The sequence below is a fragment of the Salvia hispanica genome, chromosome 6 (genome assembly GCF_023119035.1).
Source record: "Salvia hispanica cultivar TCC Black 2014 chromosome 6, UniMelb_Shisp_WGS_1.0, whole genome shotgun sequence".
In the NCBI taxonomy this organism is placed as follows: Eukaryota; Viridiplantae; Streptophyta; class Magnoliopsida; order Lamiales; family Lamiaceae; genus Salvia; species Salvia hispanica.
This window is the reverse complement of record NC_062970.1, coordinates 31163320-31186009: the sequence shown is the minus strand read 5'-3', so window position 1 is coordinate 31186009 and position 22690 is coordinate 31163320. Positions and strand designations below refer to the sequence as shown.

Sequence of the window (22690 nt, the reverse complement as noted above, 5' to 3'; positions counted from 1 at the left end):
AAAGTAAATATATAAAATGGTGTGTATTGATTCTTCGCCCTATACGGGCTATCGTCACCGTATGCGGGCTATCGTCGCCCACTATTGGGCTATCGTCGCCCTATACGGGGCTATTGATGTGAAGTGGAGTCATATAATGCTCTTGATGTTAAATATTGATATCGAAGATATCGATGTTGTTTGTTATTATATGTGGTAAACGTGGCTATACAATGACTTATGTACTTTAACGAGATTAAGACGATATTGTTTGAAAGCTTCTTCGCTATATAAGTGAACATAAAGTTGTCGATAGTGCTTATACACATGTCAGTGAATGTAATATGAAAATGCATATGATAAGAACAGAATTAATGATGGAGGCTAAATTAATTATAAATTTTATTTTTGCCTATTATTATGTATGAATTGGTGATAAACTGTGAATGTGTTACAGGTTGATTGCTACGGACCTTGCTCCATTCTAGGCTTCTATGTCATCACTACGTCCCTGTCAGTCACTTATGAAGCTACATTTTGGGTATATGCATGTTTTGATAGACTGTAACACGTCCCGATTTGACTTTGTGTCTTGGGTTTTTGATGTGTAGTGATTTGTCTATAGTTTATGGGCATATTGACATGGAAATGTATAATCCCTAAACTTTTGGATATTAATATTTGCATAAATCGTGTTAGTTGGTACATGAAAATGGATTTTTTTATCTATGTAATTCTTTATGTACCGGAATTGTAGCATTCCATAATCGAACGGACATCGGCCGGGTATGGGGTGTTACAAGTTTGGTATCAGAGCCGAGGTTAAGTCGATTCTAGGACTAAATCACATCTGAGATGCATTGTTACATGCCACATGAAAATTTTCTTTTGTTTGTACTAGTGACCTTACATAGCTGTTATATTTTGGTCCATTTTTTTTTTGAAGTTTTGAAGTATGGCTGAAGAAGAAGCCCAAAGTATGATGCAATGTTCTCAATCTGGAGAACAACCTATAAATACTGATGATGTCTCAATTCCGGGATAAGATATATTACGGACGATGGCAACTGCTTTGCGGTAGATAGCAGGATCAGTAACTCCAATCCAAGTTTCAGTTGTAGAAAAATTACATAAACACGGAGCTGAAGAATTCAGAGGAAGACGTACTAATAATCCTAATACAGCTGAATACTGGCTGCAGCAACTTGAACGAATCTTCATTTTCATGCCAAGTACTCAAGAAGAAAAATTACATGGTGTTATATCATTGCTAAAAGAAGAAACTTATATATGGTGGTTGAGCAAGGTGGAGAGTTGTACGTCGGAGATGATCTCTTGGGAATTCTTTGTAAAGGAATTTAGAAAATGATATGTGGGGGTTCAGCATATGGAAGAAATAAAAAGAGAATTCCTCCACTTAGTACAAGGCAACATGTCCGTTCTTGAGTATGAAGGTGAATTTCGACGTCTGTCTCGATATGCACGAGAGATCGTGCCTAATGAGGAGGAAATGTGTCGGCGGTTCGAGCGAGGGCTAAACGACAATATCCAGAAATTAGTGTTGGGAGCAAGAGAAAATGATTGACTAAATTGTCTGAGTTGGCACAAAGCATGGAAAAATTGGATTCCGGAGAAGAAATGGAGAAAGGTAATAAGAATATGGGTAAGAAACCGATAGAGAGCCCTAGATCAACTTCACAAAGGTCGTCTAGGAAGAGGTTTAAAGATCCACAAGGAGAAGAAAATTATGCACCAGCTCGCTTTCCAGGATATAGTCAAGAACATAAATCTGGATTTAGACCCTCTTCGGGATCACATTCTACTTCTGTAACTAGTACCGCAGGATCTGCTAGGGCACCCTTATGTGAGTACTGTGACAAGTGTCATTTTGGTAAATGTCGAAAACTGACAGGGGGATGCTTTGGCTTTGGGGCTACTGATCATTACGTGCAAGATTGCCCAAAGAATAATGATGCCATAGTCACTCCAAAATCTGAATTCACTCCATAGAAAAGACAAAATACAGGACCAAGCTTTGTAGCTGGAGAAGGTCAAAGAGCTATGTCAGAGGCTATATCGCGAGTTGAACCGAAAGCTCCAGCTCGTACTTACGCCATTAGAGCTCGAGAGAATCCAGACGAACCAGAGGTGATACTAGGTACCTGTAAATCATATAAATTATCTGTTATAGATCTTGGCTACAGAAATTTAGGGGGAGTTCAAGATTAAAAGAATTCATTTGGTAAATGCTTATTAGATAAGTCATAAGATTGCAGGAATTTCACAAATATCATAGGACAATAATAATAATAGTATCCTTAGATTTTTTTTTTAAGTAAAATTTCGAGGACGAATTTTTTTTTTTTTTTAGGAGGATAGAGTTGTAACATCCCAAAATTCGATATAGAAGGAATCCGGTATTCCGACGAGGAAATGATCGGCTTGAGATTTTTCGATAACTAATTTAGTGTCATAAACGGTAATAAATATTTTGGATAGACATTATTTGATTAAAAATATAAAATAATAAAGAAAAGAAAAAGAAGGAGAACAAGAGAGAATGGTCAAGTTGCTTCTAGAGTCTAAGATAACAATTAGAATGAATAAGATATTAGTATACAATTAAAAAATAGGGGGAAGAGGAATGGACACTCCACCGCCATACCTCAACATCCCAAAAGTGTTCCTTTAACTTTCTCTCGGCACTTTCTCTCTCGGGGGAGGGGGGGACACAAAGGTATACATCTCGGCCTTCTCTTCTCAACTAGAAACTGATCGGTGGTCGTGGCCTCTCTTTGTTGACCACCGGTCTCCGCCGCAAATCGCAAACACCTTGGTCTTCGGCCTGACCACTGTTATTTCCCTCTCCTCTCGGTATTCTCTGTTACACTTTTTGCTTATATATATGGGTGGGGGGTAAAAGACTGACATAATAGGTGTATATAAATACATACACACACGCGTATAATGTACTATAATTTATATACATGTAGGTGTGTGAGAGAGTAGGGAGTATGAGTTGGAATGGAGGGGTTAAGTAAATGAATACACAAGATATTTTTTATTGATTGTTTTTAGTTACTAGAATTGTGAATAAAATTAGTAAAGTTCTTCTCTCTAATTATACATCCATAGATACGCATACATATAGACATTGGTATGCATAGGTGCTTGGATAATTGACACTTACTGACATTTTATGGAATTAGCTACATATAGTCATTTTAGTTCCAAAAGAAAAATATGAAATAAACAAAAATAGTAAGGGAACTCCATACTAATTGATAGTGTTTGTAGCTCTAAAATTCAAAAAGAATAAAGATGAAATTGATGGAAGTAAAGTATCAAGGAAATGTTGATGATTTAGAAACATCCATGGTCTAAATATAATATATAATTGAGAGTACATGGGCATTTAAGATTGACTATATTCATGGCTATATATATGTAAAAAGGTAAGAAGGATGTACATTCAAGCTGCATCGTGAAGAGAAAACAAAAGGGTGTGTGATCGCTAAGTCGAGCAGCTCGTTTCAGGTAGCATGTTCGTCATTTTAAGAGTTGATTTTTTTAATCAAAATAATATGCAAGCATTATATGCAAATATGTGATGATATGTTAATAAACATATGTAGACGTAAATATATAAAATGGTGTGTATTGATTCTTCGCCTTATACGGGCTATCGTCGCCCACTACTGGGCTATCGTCATCCACTACTGGGCTATCGTCACCCTATACGGGCTATCGTCGCCCACTATTGGGCTATCGTCGCCCTATATGGGCTATCGTCACCCTATACGGGCTATCGTCGCCCACTATTGGGCTATCGTCGCCCTATATGGGCTATCGTCACCCATTATATGGGCTATTGACACCCGCTACTGGGCTATCAGTGGATGATTAAAGGTTATTGTTGGTGATTATCTGTGTAACCGTGTTTTTGAATCGAACTTATAGGCGGGGCTATTGATGTTAAGTGGAGTCATATAATGCTCTTGATGTTAAATATTGATATTGAAGATATCGATGTTGTTTGTTATTATATGTGGTAAACGTGGCTATACAATGACTTATGTACTTTAACGAGATTAAGACGATATTGTTTGAAAGCTTCTTCGCTATATAAGTGAACATAAAGTTGCCGATAGTACTTATACACATGTCAGTGAATGTAATATGAAAATGCATATGATAAGGACAGAATTAATGATGGAGGCTAAATTAATTATAAATTTTATTTTTGCCTATTATTATGTATGAATTGGTGATAAACTGTGAATGTGTTACAGGTTGATTGCTACGGACCTTGCTCCATTCTAGGCTTCTATGTCATCACTACGTCCCTGTCAGTCACTTATCAAGCTACATTTTGGGTATATGCATGTTTTGATAGACTGTAACACGTCCCGATTTGACTTTGTGTCTTGGGTTTTTGATGTGTAGTGATTTGTCTATAGCTTATGGGCATATTGACATGGAAATGTATAATCCCTAAACTTTTGAATATTAATTTTTGCATGAATCGTGTTAGTTGGTACATGGAAATGGATTTTTTATCTATGTAATTCTGTACGTACCGGAATTGTAGCATTCCATACTCGATCGGACATCGGCCGGGTATGGGGTGTTACAAATCTAGTATTCCAAAATTGACCAAGAACATAAGCTAAAAAGGTCAACTAAGAGCATAACCTAAAATGAGCAAGAAAAAGACACGATCAATACCAAGGAAAACAAAATCGAATAAAATCAAAAACAGGGAACAACATTTTACTTCTTTGTGAGGCTCGGATTTCAATTGCAATCATCATCGCTGCAAAATCCGAAAACGACCTAGATGACTTGAATCACACCAAATCACCCAAGAACATCCAAATCAACCACACCACTGTCACATTCCCTCACCAAATTGAACCAATTAAACCACTATCCCAACACCACCCCAGGTTATATTTGGCAGCTTAAAAACAATTTTCAAGTAACTTTAGAGCATCCGCAACGCGGCTCGACTGCGTTGCGGGTCGTTCGTCGCGTGGAGATTCTCGCAAGCCAGCGCGCTACCCCCATGTGGCGCGATGTGGATTGGCGGTGACGCCCACTGGCTGACCTGTGAGTGAGCATCGTATTTTGACCATTTAAAAAAAAAAATTAAATTGAAAAAAGAAAAGATTAATAAAATGTTTCCACTTTCCCAAATATTACTGCTTTATTACTCTGTGTTTTTATATTTTTTTCATTTTTTATCATCCAATATATTCTAAACTCATCTATTCATCACCTAATTTTTTTACACCGAAGAACTCTCTCTCACTCTTTTTTTTTTCTAAAAATTTTTCATTCTATCATTCCAACTCAAGCATCGTTAACTCAAAGGAGGAAATCCTTCGAATTCTGGCATAATCGTTCTAAGAAGAAAGAGAGGGAGAGGAAATCGCCATCGTGAACCCTCCTATGCCGTGAAACTGGCTCCATCGTGAGCAGGAGGTAGCTGCCCTAGAGCTCTTTCAGGATTACTTTTCCGAGCAACCACCATAGTCGTTTCCGCATGCACGAAACACATATTTTTGCGCATGCTCAAATTTAAGAAATTATTTGACATTATGAAGAAAAGTGAGTGGTACGTGGAACCAATTTTTAATACCCCCTATGTCTCTACAAAGTATGAACTATTTCCTTATTAGTTTGTCCCTAAAAAGTATGAACTTTTTAATTTTGGAATAGTTAAACAACACATTACCCCTACACCATCATTTTATTCACAACTTATATCATTACATTACATTACTTAGATGGGAGCCCACTCTCTACTAACACTGCCATTTATCTTTCTCTCTTATTTTACCAATTATACATTAAAACTCATGTCGAACTAAATGTTCATATTTTTCAGGGACAGGAGGAGTTCTAGTTTTATAATGGATTGTGATTATAAAAACTAAAAAGTTAGTGAAATGTGAGGTTCCGCGTATCATTATAGAATAAAGTAAATGATTCTTTAAATAGTGGACAACTCAAATGATTCTTAAAATGATGGATATTGAGTATTTATTTTATACTCCTTCTGTCCCAACTAAGTTGATACAAAACTTTTGGGCATGAAGATTAAAAAATTGTGTTGTATAGATTAAATGAGAGTAAAATAAAATAGGAAAGAGAAAAAAGTAGGAGAGATAAAGAGAGAGTAAAGTAGATGATGAAATAAAGTAAGAGTGATTGAATGTTTTATTTTTGTCGAAAAAGAAATTGACTCAACTTTATTTGGACGGCCCAAAAAAGAATACGACTCAACTTAGTTGGTTGAGACAAAGAGTACTACTCCCTCCGTCCCGCTTAAGATGATACGTTTTCATTTTTAGTTTGTCCCAATTAAGATGATACATTTCCTTTTTTGGTAACTTTCTCTCTCCAATTAATACACTAAACTACTTTTTCTCACTCCTATTAAAATATCTATCTTTCTTCATCTCTCTACTTTAATACCTACATCCACCTTCTCTCTCTCCAATTAAACACTTTAACCAATAACTCCTAAAATCCCGTGCATGAAAGCAACGTGTCATCTTAGCCGGGACGGAGGGAGTATATTTTTAACATTTTATGGCTTTTTTTACATTTGAGGATGTTTTAATTACATGTACAGATTTACCCCTCATACATGTCCAAATACCCTTTTCATCCTCAAATTAGGGTTTTTCTGCCTCTCTCAGTATCGTGTGTCCTTTCTCTCTCCACCATCAGAACTCTCTGCCGAGCAATTCATAGTTGCATCTGCAGAGATTTCTGAATTTTCTCTTGCAGATTCGGAAAAATGACGACGATTGTCCCCACATCGGAAGAAGATCCCGTTCTCTCCGTCGTTACGTTCGTTGCCGACTTGTCGTGGGCCGACGCCGGTCCAGAGGTAACTCCTTCATGCCTCTAAATTCGCATGCGATGATGTTTTCCGATGTACGCAGAGACTTTTGAATAAACAATTTTTCTTTTTGTAATACTCTGGAAATGTTTGTGATACAGAAATTTAAAAGAGTGAGATTTAATCTTTAGGCTTCTCTTTTTTCCGTTTACTATTTGGGAATTGGTATATGGTATGAAGTCAGATGAGGTATCGATTGCGTTTGAAGTACTTATATATTTTTAAAAATAATGATAGGTAGCAGAGGGACATGTTAGTAGATTGTTGGTGGAGGCTCAAGAATGTATAATACAAAAGAGGTGGTTGGATTTGGCTTCTTTGATTCTTACTTCTGCTGATGTCATTTTCTCTAAGGCTTCTGAGAAAGGTAAGCATTGTATTCAAATTATCGGTTCAAGTAATCTAAGTTTTTTCATCACATAGCTTGGCAGCTTTAAATTTTATAATTTTGCAGTTGGAGTGGATGATGAATAGTATTTAGATATATAGATTTCCTCTTCTGTTTCTGGCCGAAGAAATTTCAACTGACCTAGATATATGCTTCCCCAGTTTGATGTACCTTTTCTTTTAAATCTTATCTTGAATCAGACATCCCATGTTTTTGCATTTTACTAGTATGTTTACTAAAAGGCACACTTTATTTACTAATTCGGCATTCTCTACCCAAAAAATACTTATGGTGATAGTGTGATACTGGATGGGTAAGTTTCTGATTTATAAGTGGTGTTCTGTTATTCTGCCTCAGATCTTGAATGCATTTACACTGTTATCTGCCACCTTGTAAAGAAGCCTGAGAGTCTTGATCAAGTGCATGAGATAGCAGAACTTATAGCCACAAAGGTTACTCAACAGCCTAATGAAAAACCTGGTCTGCGCTTGAAGATGTAAGAAACAGAAATCCTTAGTCCCTGAGGCTGCTTGCTTGGTTTCATGAATTCTGATATTTCTCTTTTCTTTCATTTAGCTTGTTTAACCTCTACAACCTATTGGAGAACCCATATAGCCAGTTCTTTGTCTATATGAAGGCCCTCAACTTGGCAGTTAGTGGGAAGGTCACTGAACATGTTGTTCCATCCTTTAAGAAGATGGATGACTTTCTATCGGAATGGAATCTTGGAACGAAGGATAAGAGAGACCTCTTTCTGACAGTTGCAAATGTTTTGAAGGACAGCAAGAGGTGAGTATGTGTATATGTTTATGCATGTGATGAGGTTGCTACAGAAACTAGTTACTGAGTTATATGCTTCTACACTTTCAGCTCAGCAAAAGAGTCTTTTGACTACCTTGTCAAGTATCTGGAAACCTTTTCTGGGGATGATGCATTGGCTTTGGCTGAAGCTAAGGAAGAGGCTGTTCGTGCTGTTGTTGAATTTGTGAAGTCACCTGATATGTTTCAGGTAATGTTTGGAATTGATTTCAGAGACCAGAGAAGCACCTTGGTTTTAAAAATATATTGAAAATTTCTAGTTCTTTATATATTCTCAAATTTTGTAAGGAATATAAACTTATATTGCAGAGTTGAAAGTGATAATTTCTCAAAGCACACATAACTCATAAGTACTTATTTAGCAAGTTGGCTTGAGCAAGCCCAATACTATCATTTAGAAAAACAATGTACAGTACTATGTAATTTCCAACTGAACTTGAGCAATGAAGAAGTTTATTTTGCAAAATTTATGTTGAATCTATCAAACTGATAAACCATGAACTTTTCCTGAGTATGGTAAAAGCACAATCTAGGTACATGAATAGCTACGAATGCAATTTTGCATAACTTCAGGAGCTATTTCTTCAAAATGCAGCTACTACTTCTTGTTTCTCTTTTCCTTTGCTGCTTTTTGTTAGTGGGGGAAAAGCGGGTCTTAGACTTGTGATGTTGTGGTGTCCTGGAAGCTTGCTTACAGGAAGCGTTGTAATTGAGTATCGTCATCATTCAGTAATTTTTCTAAATTTGTGCCTCAGGGTGACTTACTAGATATTCCTGCAATAGCGCAACTGGAGAAAGACGGTGCATATGTTCCGGTGTATCAAATTCTAAACATCTTTCTGACTCAGAGGCTTGATGCATATCTTGATTTCCAATCTTCAAATTCAGATTTTTTTAATAGCCATGGTATGCCACTCTTTCACCTCTTTTATTTTGTGAGGTAAATGATGTATGCATTAGTCGTGTCCTATATATCTGACACATGATTTGCAATTTGTGGGGCATGCTCAGGTCTTGTGCATGAAGATTGTGTTGCCAAGATGAGATTGATATCTTTAGTAGATCTCGGTACCCATGAATCTGGTCAAATCGCTTACTCCTTAATCAAGGAAACCCTCCAGGTAAACTTATTGATCTGTTTATATAAGCTGACCTTTCAGCTTTACAGATTACATCTGATGTTTTGTGAAATTATGTTCTTTTCTAGATTGAGGACAGTGAAGTTGAGCCATGGGTTGTCAAGGCAATTACAGCTAAGCTTCTAGATTGCAGAATTGATCAAATCAATGAAGTAGTCATAGTAAAGTACGGTTTGGTTTCAGTCGAATATCTCTTTGAGCTTTATAATAACCCATCTATGAAACCAACCATTCTTCTGTTTTGCTTCAGCCGTTGCTCAAAGCGTGTTTTTGGACTTCATGAATGGCAATCCCTTCGGTCTAAGCTTGCAGCTTGGAGGGTACTGAATCTAAAACTATCACTTATAGCATATAAATAGGTTATAAAGTACTACGAGTATATGTTTACAGCAGCTGTTTCTGGCTTTTCTCCCTACTATTCTTTCTTTGGATGTATCTTCAATAAAAGCTTTTATCAAAAATTGTGTTGTCGGCCTATTGTGTCTCATGGAACTCTATAATTTATTGCAGGGCAACATTGCTAATGTAATGAGCACCATTCAAGCGAACAAGATCGTCGAAGATGGCACCCAGGCAGTGCAGGGACTGACTATTCGTTGAGACGGGCTCTTTGTTACAGCTATCATCATCTACTGCTGCAAGTCAGTCGTACGACTGCGAAACTCCAAGCTCTATTTACAATCTTTGACAACAGAATTAGTCGCTCGTGTCCAGAGTAGTGCGATCCCCCCTTTTTTTTTGGTAGCCCAAATTAAAACTACAGATCTCTCCAATTTTGTTTTTCAGCTACATGAATTGTATCAACTTCCTTTCCATGAGTCTCTTTCGCCCGACTGTGATGATTATTGTTTTAGATAGAAAAGCTTTGATTTTCATCTGTTCTCGACTCACATCACCTTTGACAATTGATGAAATCAGAGTTGACAGTGTTCTGTAAATGACTTTTTACTAGGTTATTAATGCTGCCAAAAAATTAATCAATAGTGTTTGTTACGAATGGAAACTATACGTTATGTAGAAATTGATGGTGTTCATATTGAAATTGGAGCCTTTAGTTATGAATTCAATCTTAGGTAAATAGGTACTAAAAAAAACAGATTTGCAATTAGAATTGTAAATTCCAAATCATCAATTTTACAATTTGAATACGGGGAAGTGATCAATTGCTAACTCATCATTTAATTGCTAACTACAACTAATTTAAGGCCATAGAATTTTAGAAAACGTGTGGTCTACAATTTGTCACGTGAAATTTTCGTTTTTATTAATAAAATTAAAAAAGATAAAAAAAACGTCAAATTAGGGTTTTAGATGAAAATGTCGATATAGTGTTTCGGAAATATCAACACAATGCTTTGAGAATGTCAACACGATGCTTTAAGAATGATAACCCATTGCTTATATTGACATTTTACATGTATTATATTGACATATTTTATATAGTATGTTGACATTTCTGCTTTACGAAAAAATTGAAATTTTTTTAATTTTTTTTTCAAATTTTGACGTCGGAACATATGCATATATGATATTGTTGGAATCCTTATAAAATTATCTTTAATTTGATATACTCTCTCCGTCCCAAGATAAGTGACTTGTATTCCTTTTTGGGTATCCCACTATAAGTGACCTATTTCCATTTTTAGCAAAAAGTCATCTCTCTTACTTTATTCTCCACCTACTTTATTCTCTCTTCTCTCCTCTACTTTTCCCTCTCTCATACTTTACTCTCTCCACTTTAACTTATTTAAATACCATTCCTTAAATTCCGTGCCCAAAAGAAGTAGGTCACTTATCTTGGGACGGAGGGAGTATGTTATATGAATTTAAAGTTTTGGGATTTCTTTTAAAAGTTAGTTATAACTAAACATGTAGTTAATTGACATTAATACCCCTATTGATATTCTATGGAATTAATCATATGGCTTTATTGACGTTTTTTGTTGATCGTATTGATATTTCTTGGTTGATGATCTAGGCCCTTAATTTGAATATCTAATGGCTATTATTTAGTTGTAGTTAGCAATTAGGTATTGAGTTAGCAATATAACACTCCCCTTGAATACGGAGTATCATATTCAAAATAGATATTTTTAATTTTATAGAGTAATAAAGTTGGACACAGTTTACTATTTTTGTCTGTCCCTGAAAGTTTGACACACTTCACTTTTTATTATTTTTAGTAGTGGACTCCATATTCCACTAACTCATTCCTACTCACATTTTATTATAAAACTAATACTTTAAAGTAGGACTCACATCCCACCAACTTTTTAAACTCACTTTCCATTATAGTATTTCTTAAAACTCATGCCGTGTCAAAGTGTGTCAATATTTGGGGGACGGAGGTAGTACAAAATTGCAAATACATATCCCACACGTTCTCAATTGCACACACATAATATACACACTATAAATAGCGTGCATACGTTCTCACACGATGCACACACATATAAAGAGAAGAAGAGAGAAAGTATATAGATTGAAATGTCCTACAAGAGTTTAAGAGTATTTTCGAACAAAAAATGTCCTTAAAAAATGAAAAAAAGTATATCAAACAATATTTAATCAAAATTGAAGGACATCTAATGATATTCCTAAAATTTAGTACTGCTAATTTGATATCAATCCATTTTATTTCTTCAATATTTTTGTTTTTTAAAAATTTAATATTTTTAATATTTATAATTAGAATCATATTTAAATTAAAACAAATTTTCAACTACCGATATGAAATTTTAATCATATTGATTTGAAGAGTATATAGTGAAAAAAAGGAGGTAAAGTGGTGGTGCTTAGGTTTTTGTGTGTTGTAAAAGGTTGAAGATGAGTAGCGGCGGCGGAAGAGGTCCGCCAAAGCACCAGAACAAATTCGCCTGGAAACCTAACGGTGGCGTTAAGATCAACCCTACTGTACGTACCTCTCTTCTCTATCCCCCCTTTTTAACAAACATACACACTTGACTTTTTCCTCAAATTCAAATTTCTACCATATCTTAATTTCTATGTATACACTTCTGTAATGGCAGGAATTAGGGGGCCAATTGAGGCCGTTTTCGGATATAACTGGCGTTTGCTATCGCTGTAAAGAACAGATCGATTGGAAACGAAAATATGGAAAATATAAGCCTCTCTCTGAACCTGCAAAATGGTATCCTACTTAGTATTTTTTTTTTCTTTTTTGTCTGTGTAGGATATTTCATCACTAGCCTTTCTAATTTTTGAGCTTTTGTTTTGGAAAAATCATTTGCAGTCAGCGGTGTTCCAAGAGGAACGTTCGGCAAGCTTATCACAATCTCTGTGCTGGTTTGTGTGAAAACTTCTTTTAGTTGTAGAATTATTATTCGAATTTCTTTTTTTTCGCTGATTGGAAAATTTTAAATTGTTGGATAATTTTATGTGTAGGTTGTGCTAAGGAGCACCATGTATGTGCCAAATGCTCATGCCGTGTTGATAAAATAATTGGAAGGTATATACTGATTAGCTTCTTTCACCTTGCTAGAATTGGGGAGGATTGATCCAAATAAATGTGAAAATTGTTGTGAGAGACTGAGGGTTCTCTTTCCTGGAGGTTAATTATTGAATTAGGCGTAATGCATTTGAGTTTTCTTTTTGTGTACAGAGATATTTTAGAAGTGGAAGCTGAGCAGAAGACATTAGAAGAGGTTTTTCCCTTTTCATCTTGTTAATTCATCAACCTTCTTATTTCCTCTTGTTTTAGATATCTCGTTCTACCAATTGAATCAGACATTGTTTTAATTTAATTGTACATGATTTGGAATTATTTGGTGTTTATTTACAACCTCATCTGATTTCTGTCTACTACAGGCAATCAAGAATGCTCGGGAGAGGGATAGACGAAGTCTGCTAAGAGCTGTGAGTTATTTTTACTTTGCAAGAATTTGCATTCAGAAGTCATTTTTTTCACTTTTAGAATTTATTCTGTGTCATATGTTCTGTTGTGTTTATGGGCAAAAGGGGAGGGGGTACTTTGATACAATAATTGTCAACATGATAAAAGAATTTCAATCCCTAAATGGCTAAGTAACAAAACATAACAAGGCCAAGACCACTGTTTAGTTTTATATGCCTAATTAGTAATTATCGATTAACAGCCAATGCAATCAGCACTTATTAGTTCTGTGAAATGAGGGAAAACCATGCTAATTACTTGGATACAACCTTAGTGGGGCTGATAGCAGCTGGCTTGCATTTGGAAGCTCCATCTCACTATATACAACTTAACTAATGTCTGTAATAGTTTATTTACCAAATTATTTGGTGAAATAACCCTTAGGCAAGTGAATTAGTGTTCTAATGTAACAGTAAGATCCAATTTTTTGGGGGACTTGAATGACCTAGTGTTCTAGTAAGACTTTCTGGAGGTGTTACCGATTTATCTAGATGTGTCATGTGTGACAAGATCATGACCTTATGCGGTAATAAGGAGCAACTATAATTGGGACTTTACTTCCATTATCCAGTTTTCCTTTCTCATTTTGTATAATGAGATTTGTCTTTATCAAATTGATAGTTACTAGTTTTTTGCTTATTCCGTACAATAAGACTTATATACTTTTAGTTAATTGTAAGTGACCACCTTGGTCCCTGCTTCAGTTCTGTAAATCACTGAACTGTAGAAGTGCTAACTCAATGTCTATTGGACAGATGAACAAAGAAAAATCCAAGGGCTCGGCTTCAACTCCAGCTCCTGATGCCAGCAAAGCTGGCGACTTATTTACTATACAATCACTTGAAGAGTATGCTGAATACAGTAGGGATGGTGAGGGTGAGCATGGAGGGCAAGATTTACCGAGAGTTGTTGGGTGAGTTGGGTTTCAGAATTTCCTTTTCTTGGGGTAGTGATGATCCATTTTTGCACTTCGTAACTTGACATTTGATCCCCATCTTATATAAATTCATGTTGAAATAGTATCCGGTTTATTGCAATTTATACCCAGTTCTTCAAAAAGCCAAGTTGAATGATTTCCCATTTTATATGTAATTTATAATTTCAGGTAATCCCCGTTTATTAAGCGAAGTTCGTGTAGCGCTCTGATCTTCAAAGAACAGTGGCCTCTCTTTATCAATCTTCCAATTGTATTTTCCGTCAGTTCCTAAATGATTGTAAGATTACTTTTAAGAACACTGGGTAATGACAACTGAGCAAAAGAGGTTAAGTTGTTCAATCACAATTATGGCTAAAGCAACGAGCGAGTAAATTTCTTGTCTTGTTTTTCTTTTGCATAAACGTATCGAAAAGTACTTACATTTAGTGCAATTAAGTGAAATAGATATGCAACAGATTCTCAGGCAAAAATGAGATTTGATCAACAATAGGTTTATATTCCAAGAATCCCCCAAGATTCAGCAACTAAAGAATTATTGTACTCTAAAAAGAATTAGGGCTTGAGTATTCCAAATAATTTGGACCAAATAGCAAATTCTAGTGCCGATTGACTTTGAATGGTGCAATAGAAGAGCCACATTCTAGGTTAAAGTTATATCTTGTTCACCACCAAATGAACAATTTTAATGTGCCCCAAGCAATGTTTCTCTGCTGGACTGCTCTAAAAGAAATCTCTGCCACAGCAAAAAATGAACCCATGTGCAACTTTACTCATGGCTTAGTCATCCTTTGCACACACGCGCTCTGCACATTACAAATACATTGAAATCATGAGTTCGAGCTACAGAAAATCCTTCACATAGATAAACCAGCGCAAAGGTGAAACCAGGCATCAAGCAAAACAATGCAGAGCACTGCCAATTCATCTATAGTTGAACAAACAAACACAAGACAGACTGATAATAATTCGTAGCATTCATATGGTGATAAACTGATAATAAATGGACATAGTATTGATTACCAAAATGACAAAAGAAAGGGAACTTACTCAAATATTCATAAGCCAGAATCATTGAGGTTCCCCAAGCTGACATGCTAAAAAATCTTGGGCCAAGTCCTCTGTATAAGCCAATCCATCCATCATCAGCAATCAAACTTCTAACAACTTGCTTTGTAGTGGGTCTTTTTTCATGCCCAGTCACCTGGATTATACATAAACACACAGATTAAAGCAAAAAGTAAAACAAAGAAATGGTATGGGTGCCCTAATAGATTTATACAGGGTATTCATGGTAGTATTTGGCCTTTAACCCTGTCATAAATAAGTAAACTCCCAAACCAATCTCAAACCATCTAAAAGAAACATTAAGGGGGTGTTTGGTAGGCATGTTAAATTAACATAAGATAACTAATTAATATGGGCCTAAGATAAAAATTGAGATTAAATCCAAGATAAATAATTTAGTCATCTTGTTTGGTACACAAAGATAAAACTCAAGATAGAAACCTAAAATGACTTATCTAATCCTATGAAATTAATATTATTCCAGATCTATAACACACATGTTCAATTTCTTTCCCATTTCTCACAAGCCCAAAAAATTAGGGCTCTGGGTCAGCGATCCAGCACTAGCGCGTCTCTCCGATCCGGCGCCTCTTCTCCCACCCATTTCTCTTGTTGCAACGTCTCTTCCCCACTCATTCCTCCGCATATCTTCCCCTCAATCAAGCAAGGTAGTTTCCGTCGAATTTAGGACTCCACGGTTTGGCCAGCAACAATTTTGAGGAAGGAAGAGATCACAAATCGCCTAATTTCTGGAATTGAAGATGCTTGCTCGCCCTAATTTCTGGGAGACGATTGATCAGCGTTTCTTGTCAAATTCATATTGAAAATGGTTGGAGAAAGTAGCCCTAATTTTTAGAATTGGGGAGATTCTGCTCAAGCTTCAACGTCAAATTCAAATTGGAAGAGCAGGGCTATTTTCGTCATTTTGTATCTTATATGGCTGATTGATATGTTATCTCCACTATTTTGGGCTGTTAAATAATCAACCCTTTTGAACTAAATCATTTCGGGCCTGACCGGGCCGAGATGGGCTTGGATGACTTAACATGGACCTCATTTTATCTACCAAACAGCCAAATAAGCCATATAACTCATATATAATGGCCTTATCTAGGCTACCAAACACCCCCTAAGTGTCTAAGATGTAAAGGATGTATACTATATCCATAAATAAGAAAATGAAAAAGTTTCGAATTTCACCACAATATCTATCCACCAATACAGGAATGCATCGTTATATAGAATACCAGATTGAAATTACCTGTAAGCGGGTTTTAATGGTGTCCAATGGGGTTGTTACAAATGATGCAGTTGCACCAGCAGAAATTCCTCCAGCAGCTTGAACCAAAATAATTTTTCCTTCGCTTGGAGCAGCATTTTCATCATCCAGCAATCTGCTAGATACATGAAGAATTAATTGCAACCAAAATTTAGAAATAAATATTTCATCCAGAGAATTAGTATGCCCCAGAAAGAAACAATGCATTGAATCATCTTCATAATACATCTTTCAGTTCTTCTGTTGTACTGGATCACAATACCAAATATAAATGTCAGTACAATACAACCACTTGTACAGGCAATTGTACAAGCCTTAGAGCATGTGATACAAGTCACTTGTTGACCACCATAGAATTTTAGTTGATGATAATTATATCCAATGGTGAAATAGACTTGTATCAGACTTGATTCAAGATTATATCAGACTGTAAAACATAACCACATTATGGATTATAAATTTACAAGAAAGAAATATCTTTGGAACAGCATCATGTTATTTATCTTGATGGATAAATCTACTATCAACTATTTTGTTGCTCCCTAATTGCCATATATTCTGCCCATATATATAGACTCTTTGAGCACAAATTCTTTTTCGAACAGTTCACAAATCCCAACAATCATGTCAGCTGCAGATATTACGTTCCTAGTTCAATTATGCTAGTTTTTTTAATGTGGAATAAAAAAGGAAGTTGCATAGAAAAACTGCCTAAAATTTGTAGATAACGACTAACTACCTAGGATTCAGTGGCATGACATTAGCAAGGAGGAGCTAAATAAAATAATTTTGATAGGATGGTGCAAGACATGAGTTGAAAATAAAGCATATAGAGCACATGTTTAATGCAATACCTCCAAATGACGCGTTGACTTGCACCGTAGGTTGCCCACCAGACAGCACTGGATGGAGAATACGTGAGAACTGAGAGACCAAACCCTCTGTAAAGACCACGAATCCCATCAGACTTTACCACCTTACGAACAACATCTAGGCCCCCAGTATAGGTTGCATGACCCGAATATCCTTGCACCATCAGTCTTTGACTAACCTTTTCAAATAAATGCTTATCTAGGTTTAGTATTGGCACAAAAAGGGAATTTAAAAGATAAAATATCTGATTTCTATAGTACACGTTCAGTACTTCCTTTTGTGCTTACAACATATTTCTCTATATACTTATAATGTCAAATTTCTTATCCATCATATAAAAAATTAACTCCATATAAAACCTAACCGATGGACAACAGAAACCAAAGAGTATGTGAAGCATACCACATCAACTGGTACAAATACAGCCTGTGAGCAAAAAGATGCCATCATGCCAGCAACCCCATTTGCTAATGCTGCTTGTGTGGGCTCTGACAGTTTGAAAGGTTCTATCATCTTCAGTGCAGCTACTTTTGTTGTTTCTAATGCAGTTAGGAATAATATTCTGGTAGGTATTGCTCCCGTCACGACAGTGCCAAAACCTTTATATAAACCAGGAATTCCATCTGTTTTAAGAAGGCCTTTTATGACAGACATAGCATTTTTTTCTACAGCATCATGTGATGCTACTTGCAGCCTGGTTTTCACAACTGATATTGGATAAAGTGCCACTGTAATTCCAGTAAAAATTCCAGCTCCAACAACATAGAATTTAGTTTTGTCAAGCCTACACGGGAAAGAAACTACAATGAATCCCAAACAACTAAAACATAGAATTTCTCATATTTATAGATGTCTGTTCTAAAACAACCGAGCTGTGACTGCCCAGGTAGAATAATCAGGCAATTACACATTAAAATAAAATTTGTGGCATCATAAGGCTTCACAGCAATGGCAGATACATGTGACAACAGTCTTTAAGCAATTATAAAATTCAAGTGAAAGATACTAAGCAGCACCATCAGTTCAGGTGCTCAGAGGACTGTCAAAGAATCATTTGTACAACAATCATTGTATGAAAGTAAACTTTCTCCTCATTTTGTTGTATGACTTATTCTCACGTTTCACAGAACTTCCTATACTCTGCTAATAATCTTTTGTTTGAATTGACAGGCAAAGCAACATTCTACAATCCAGTTTATGGAAACCCTAAGGATGATACCAATTACAAATGGATCAGTAACACCCCCCTCCACCACACACATCCAGTCACATCGAAAAAAGGATGAAAAAAAAAAGAGAGAATTAAGCAATGAGACCTAATTGGAAAATCCCAAAAAAAAAAAATTCGCCCCCGTTTAAGCATATCAGTGAAACAACAAAAACATTTTCCGAAATTTCAAATGCAGCAACTAATCAACACAGCACTGAGAAGATAGCCAGGTCCTACCATATCTTCATTTAATACGATTAGGGTGAAAATAACCGATTTGAACTCAAATTCACCCTCAAATAGTCCACTAAACAACATTAATAACGTGAATAATGAAAAGCAGATTGACGAAACCTACTTGTCCCAATTGATTTCCGTTTGACCGAATGATGGCTTCTGAGTTCTTCCCGCTGTATCCATCGAATGCAAAAAAATAAATAAAGAGATGTTATAGAAACTCAACACTTAAATCAAATTCATCGTTTCATGGCGGAAACGAGGAAAAATCAGCGAGCTAAAATTTCCTTTTTTCTTTTAAGAATTTTGTTTTGAAAATAGGTTTCTTGTCAAACATGTAAGTTGGAGGGATAATCAGATCCTATTCCATCAAGATTAGTCCGCGTAGTGACCAATCACGATTATCCATTCACACTCTGAATAACTTTTTTACTATTATTCCCTATTTTTAAAAATAATACTACCATTAATATAATAAATAAACAAAAGTGTATATTTTTATTTATGTGAAAAGTAAAAATAGAGTAATTTTGAATTTTTTATGTACTATGAAATAATTCAATCTCTTCCAGAAGTAAAGTTCAATATGTAATGAGATAGTGTGTATTTCAATTATTAGAAATGAATATTAGACTCAAAACAAATGAGGAGTGGAAATTTAATATGAGGTTTGGCATGGATTTCTTTTGTTTAATTAAAAGTAAAATATATTTATATGTAAATTATAAAAATAAATTAGTAAGTTTTTAATTAATTTCACGCATTTAGTTTTATAACATTAGTAATAAATTGAAAAACTAAAATTAATATTTGAAGTATCAAGTTAGACATAAAACATTGTTTTAATGCATAAGCATGAGTTGACTTTTTTTAGCATAAATTAGGTTTAATGACTAAGAGAGATAAGTAAGATTAATAAGAGAATATAGAGACGGGGGATTGTTAGGGTGTCATCACCTCTTAGGGCTCGTTTGATAAGAAAGATGAGATATAATAAGATTTGTTAAATAAAATAAGAAATACGGGCTTCGTGTCAAGATAAACTCGGATGAAGGTTTTTTCGTTGTTGTTTGGTAGACAAGAAATTATCTAGATTTTGTATTAATAAATCATAATAAATGAGGTAGAAATGCTATCCGACCAAATTTGTGAGATGCATATCTTTGTATTTTAAGGAAAAATTTGCGGGCTCGGATGGGCCATAGAGAAAACCACGGGCTGACATAATAGGTTAACTATGATATCAAACACTTAGAAATAGTCATATAAATATCTATATCTATTACTATCTGACAGGACTAGAGTAGACGTGCAGTGCAGGTGCAGTGTGATATATGTCACTCGATCTAACAGGTCCAGAGGATTCGACTAGACTTCAGAGACTAGAAGATCATGAAACTATTAGAAAGGGGTCGTTGGGTGCACTATATTCCTTCAAAAACCTCAACCCACTATACTACAACTTAGCACAGTGGAAGTAAAGGATCGATCCCACGAGGACGAAGGTGTTACGAAACTGCATTTGAGGATGTTTTGGGAAACGGGGTTGGCTGCTGCCAAGCAATTTTGTGGGTCGAGAACTTAAAACTACTGGGTCTGAGAAATAAGAAAAACTTTACTCTACCTACCGGGTCTAAGAACTGGGAACGTACGGAACATACATGACTTAGAGAAACTGAGATATATTAAAGTTCTAAAACAACTGGAGTAAACTTAACTAGACAGACTTTCCTAATTTGGACAGACAAGCATAAAGCGAAAAGTAAAGACAAATTTCCTTAAACTACCAGGGTCTGGAAAAGCATGCAGAAAAGTAAAAAGACAAAGCAGATCGTACTGACAGGGTCTAGGGGACAATGCAGAAAAGTAAAGTACATGCTGAAAAGTGCTGACATAAAGCAGATCTGGGTCTAACTACCAACAACTTCATCTTCTTCGGGAATCAAACGAGAATAGCAGATAAAACAGAGTATTAAACGCCATGAAAACAGAGCAAGCTTCAAATCTAAACTTAAAACAAGAAATTAAAGCCTAAACTAACAGATCTATGCTACTGGACCTAAAGGATGCAGAAACAGAAAGTAAACAGCCATAATCATGCACAACGTAAACAGCAAACTCCAAATACGCGCAACTCCAACTCAAATACACCACGTTTCAACAATTCCAGACATCTCCATATGCACATCCCCAACCTCCAACACCAAACCAACAGATCTCAGCTCCAAACATCCAACAATAAACAAAGAACAAAAGTAAAAGCAAGAAATAAGATCAACTCAGCGAGATCCAACAAAAGCCAACATAAACTTCAAATAATAACTAGAAATAGGTCTGAATCCAGTAGATCAAAGCAAGAACTAGAGTTATGAAACTTAAAACCAACAAGTTCTAAACGAAAGCAAGTAAAGATTGTTTCTTCGCCTTCACAAGGCGGTGTTACACAGCAGAAAATAACAACGATGAGAACCACGGTGGCCAGAATCCTCCATGTCCAAGTGCGCAGCAGACGAAATGAGAAATTTGAAGTGTGGAACTAAAGCATGGAACGAAAGCTAGAGCTAAGAAAGTGTAGAAGTGGCTGTCTTGTTCTTCAAGGTTGAGCTCCTTATATATGTGAGGCTCTGATCCCTAGGGTATCTCTCTGGTGATTTGACGCTCTTGCCCTTGAGTAAGACTCTTTAAAATAATCTGCTCTCGCTCCATTCTGCTCCTGTCGCCAACTTTTGATTCTCCCAGGTCCGAACGACGACTTCTGATTTTTGCTTCAATTTCATCTCTTTTGCATCTGCCAGGTCAGGTAACAGCAACTCCTAGGTCCAAGCAGATTTACTACGCACCTGAACTCATAAACGCACATTAGCGCCCCAAATGCACAGAATTTTAACCCTAAACCAATGCATGAAACGAGCCTTATCAAACTGCTCACACTTAAACCATACTTGTCCTCAAGTATAAAGACAAGAACAAGGAATAAGGAAAGTTTCAATGCATGGTTTCCCCTTAACCGACTCTTCTAAAAAGAAAAAGACTCAAACTACTAGACCTACACGCTAAAGGACTTATACTTAGAAAACAGATAAAGACACATAATAAAACACATTGACACATAAATGCATAAACTGGTTTATTTTCTAGCAGCCATCCCCACAAGATTAAGGTCAATCCAAGAACCTACAGTCTCCGAATCTTCCCCTTTCCTTCTTTTATCTAATCGGCTTGTCAGTTTGTCAAGATAGCCTCTAACTTCACTAACTGTTGGATTCACTCGATCACTCATTCCTCACCAGGGATGTTAGGATCGTTCGCTCTTATATTGCTATACCACTGATGCCTCGGGTCAGAGAGTTCCCCTGTCTTTGCTCTTATTATAATTTTTTTCTCTTTTCCTCTCTGGACTTCGTCCAGCTTATTCCTCCCTGGACTTTGTCCATCTTATAACTCCAATTTTTTTTTTCTTTTTAGACCCTGGACTTCGTCCAGCTTATACCTCCAGTACCCTTTCCCTAGGCCCGAGAGGTTACTTTTATCACCAAAATTTTTCTCCTTCTAAGTTCTCTCCCTAAGCATCAAGTGGCAACCCTCTCATTTTGTGTTAGTATGAAGTGTTTAAGGCTTATAACTCACTTTTATGGAGGGCTTCACAACTAGATCAGTCGAAGCATATTCTATCATTCTTATTTCATCCAAATCGATTTTGATTTATTAAGGAAAAGGGCATCAAAGTTGACATGCATTCTCTCTTCAATTACTCTCACTAAGGGGCTTTTGCTTTCTATTTACCAGTTATGCATAAACACAGAACACAGAATTTCCTACTAAACGACTACTACTAACTCCTAGACCTAGTAAACAGACACACATACTTGACACTAACTTGCACTAACTCCCTCCCCCCTCCCACTTCACCATGCTTGTCCCCAAGCATTTTCGGT

The 22690-nt window shown here is 36.0% G+C and overlaps 3 protein-coding genes and 2 long non-coding RNA genes across 9 annotated transcripts; 3 read left to right on the top strand and 2 right to left on the bottom strand.

The window, feature by feature from the left end:
* Positions 1-1938: 1938 nt before the first annotated feature.
* LOC125196730 lies at positions 1939-2717 on the bottom strand. Its single transcript, XR_007171935.1, has 2 exons — positions 2645-2717; positions 1939-2141 (listed from the first exon to the last, which is right to left on the bottom strand). It is a non-coding gene; the product is annotated as an uncharacterized LOC125196730 (long non-coding RNA).
* On the top strand, positions 2660-4521 carry LOC125196729. The gene is made up of 3 exons (XR_007171934.1): positions 2660-2853; positions 3435-3516; positions 4272-4521. It is a non-coding gene; the product is annotated as an uncharacterized LOC125196729 (long non-coding RNA).
* A 2151-nt stretch (positions 4522-6672) lies between these two features.
* LOC125196829 (eukaryotic translation initiation factor 3 subunit M-like) lies at positions 6673-10179 on the top strand. 2 transcript variants are annotated; one of them, XM_048095480.1, is made up of 10 exons: positions 6675-6883; positions 7133-7262; positions 7641-7779; positions 7860-8072; positions 8154-8292; positions 8858-9008; positions 9114-9223; positions 9310-9407; positions 9492-9561; positions 9752-10179. In XM_048095480.1, the coding sequence occupies exons 1-10, from the start codon at positions 6791-6793 to the stop codon at positions 9839-9841; spliced, it is 1233 nt and encodes a 410-aa protein (XP_047951437.1). In that variant the 5' UTR covers positions 6675-6790; the 3' UTR covers positions 9842-10179. The 2 variants fall into 2 exon arrangements, with proteins under 2 accessions (XP_047951436.1, XP_047951437.1); XM_048095479.1 differs by having other exon boundaries at positions 6673-6883; positions 9310-9561.
* Positions 10180-11995: 1816 nt separating this feature from the next.
* Positions 11996-14473, top strand: LOC125194519 (uncharacterized protein C9orf85 homolog). 2 transcript variants are annotated; one of them, XM_048092784.1, is made up of 8 exons: positions 11996-12154; positions 12271-12392; positions 12495-12547; positions 12647-12710; positions 12864-12906; positions 13070-13117; positions 13910-14067; positions 14260-14473. In XM_048092784.1, exons 1-8 carry the CDS (start codon positions 12068-12070, stop codon positions 14261-14263), a joined length of 579 nt encoding a protein of 192 aa, XP_047948741.1. In that variant the 5' UTR covers positions 11996-12067; the 3' UTR covers positions 14264-14473. The 2 variants fall into 2 exon arrangements, with proteins under 2 accessions (XP_047948741.1, XP_047948740.1); XM_048092783.1 differs by lacking the exon at positions 14260-14473 and having other exon boundaries at positions 13910-14195.
* A 72-nt stretch (positions 14474-14545) lies between these two features.
* On the bottom strand, positions 14546-19105 carry LOC125194517 (solute carrier family 25 member 44). Of its 3 annotated transcripts, none has more exons than XM_048092780.1 (6): positions 18877-19100; positions 17711-18092; positions 17290-17486; positions 16418-16553; positions 15139-15292; positions 14546-14894 (listed from the first exon to the last, which is right to left on the bottom strand). In XM_048092780.1, the coding sequence occupies exons 1-6, from the start codon at positions 18936-18938 to the stop codon at positions 14869-14871; spliced, it is 957 nt and encodes a 318-aa protein (XP_047948737.1). In that variant the 5' UTR covers positions 18939-19100; the 3' UTR covers positions 14546-14868. The 3 variants fall into 3 exon arrangements, with proteins under 3 accessions (XP_047948737.1, XP_047948738.1, XP_047948739.1); XM_048092781.1 differs by having other exon boundaries at positions 16418-16550; positions 18877-19098; XM_048092782.1 differs by lacking the exons at positions 14546-14894; positions 15139-15292 and adding an exon at positions 15310-15937 and having other exon boundaries at positions 18877-19105.
* Positions 19106-22690: the final 3585 nt, after the last annotated feature.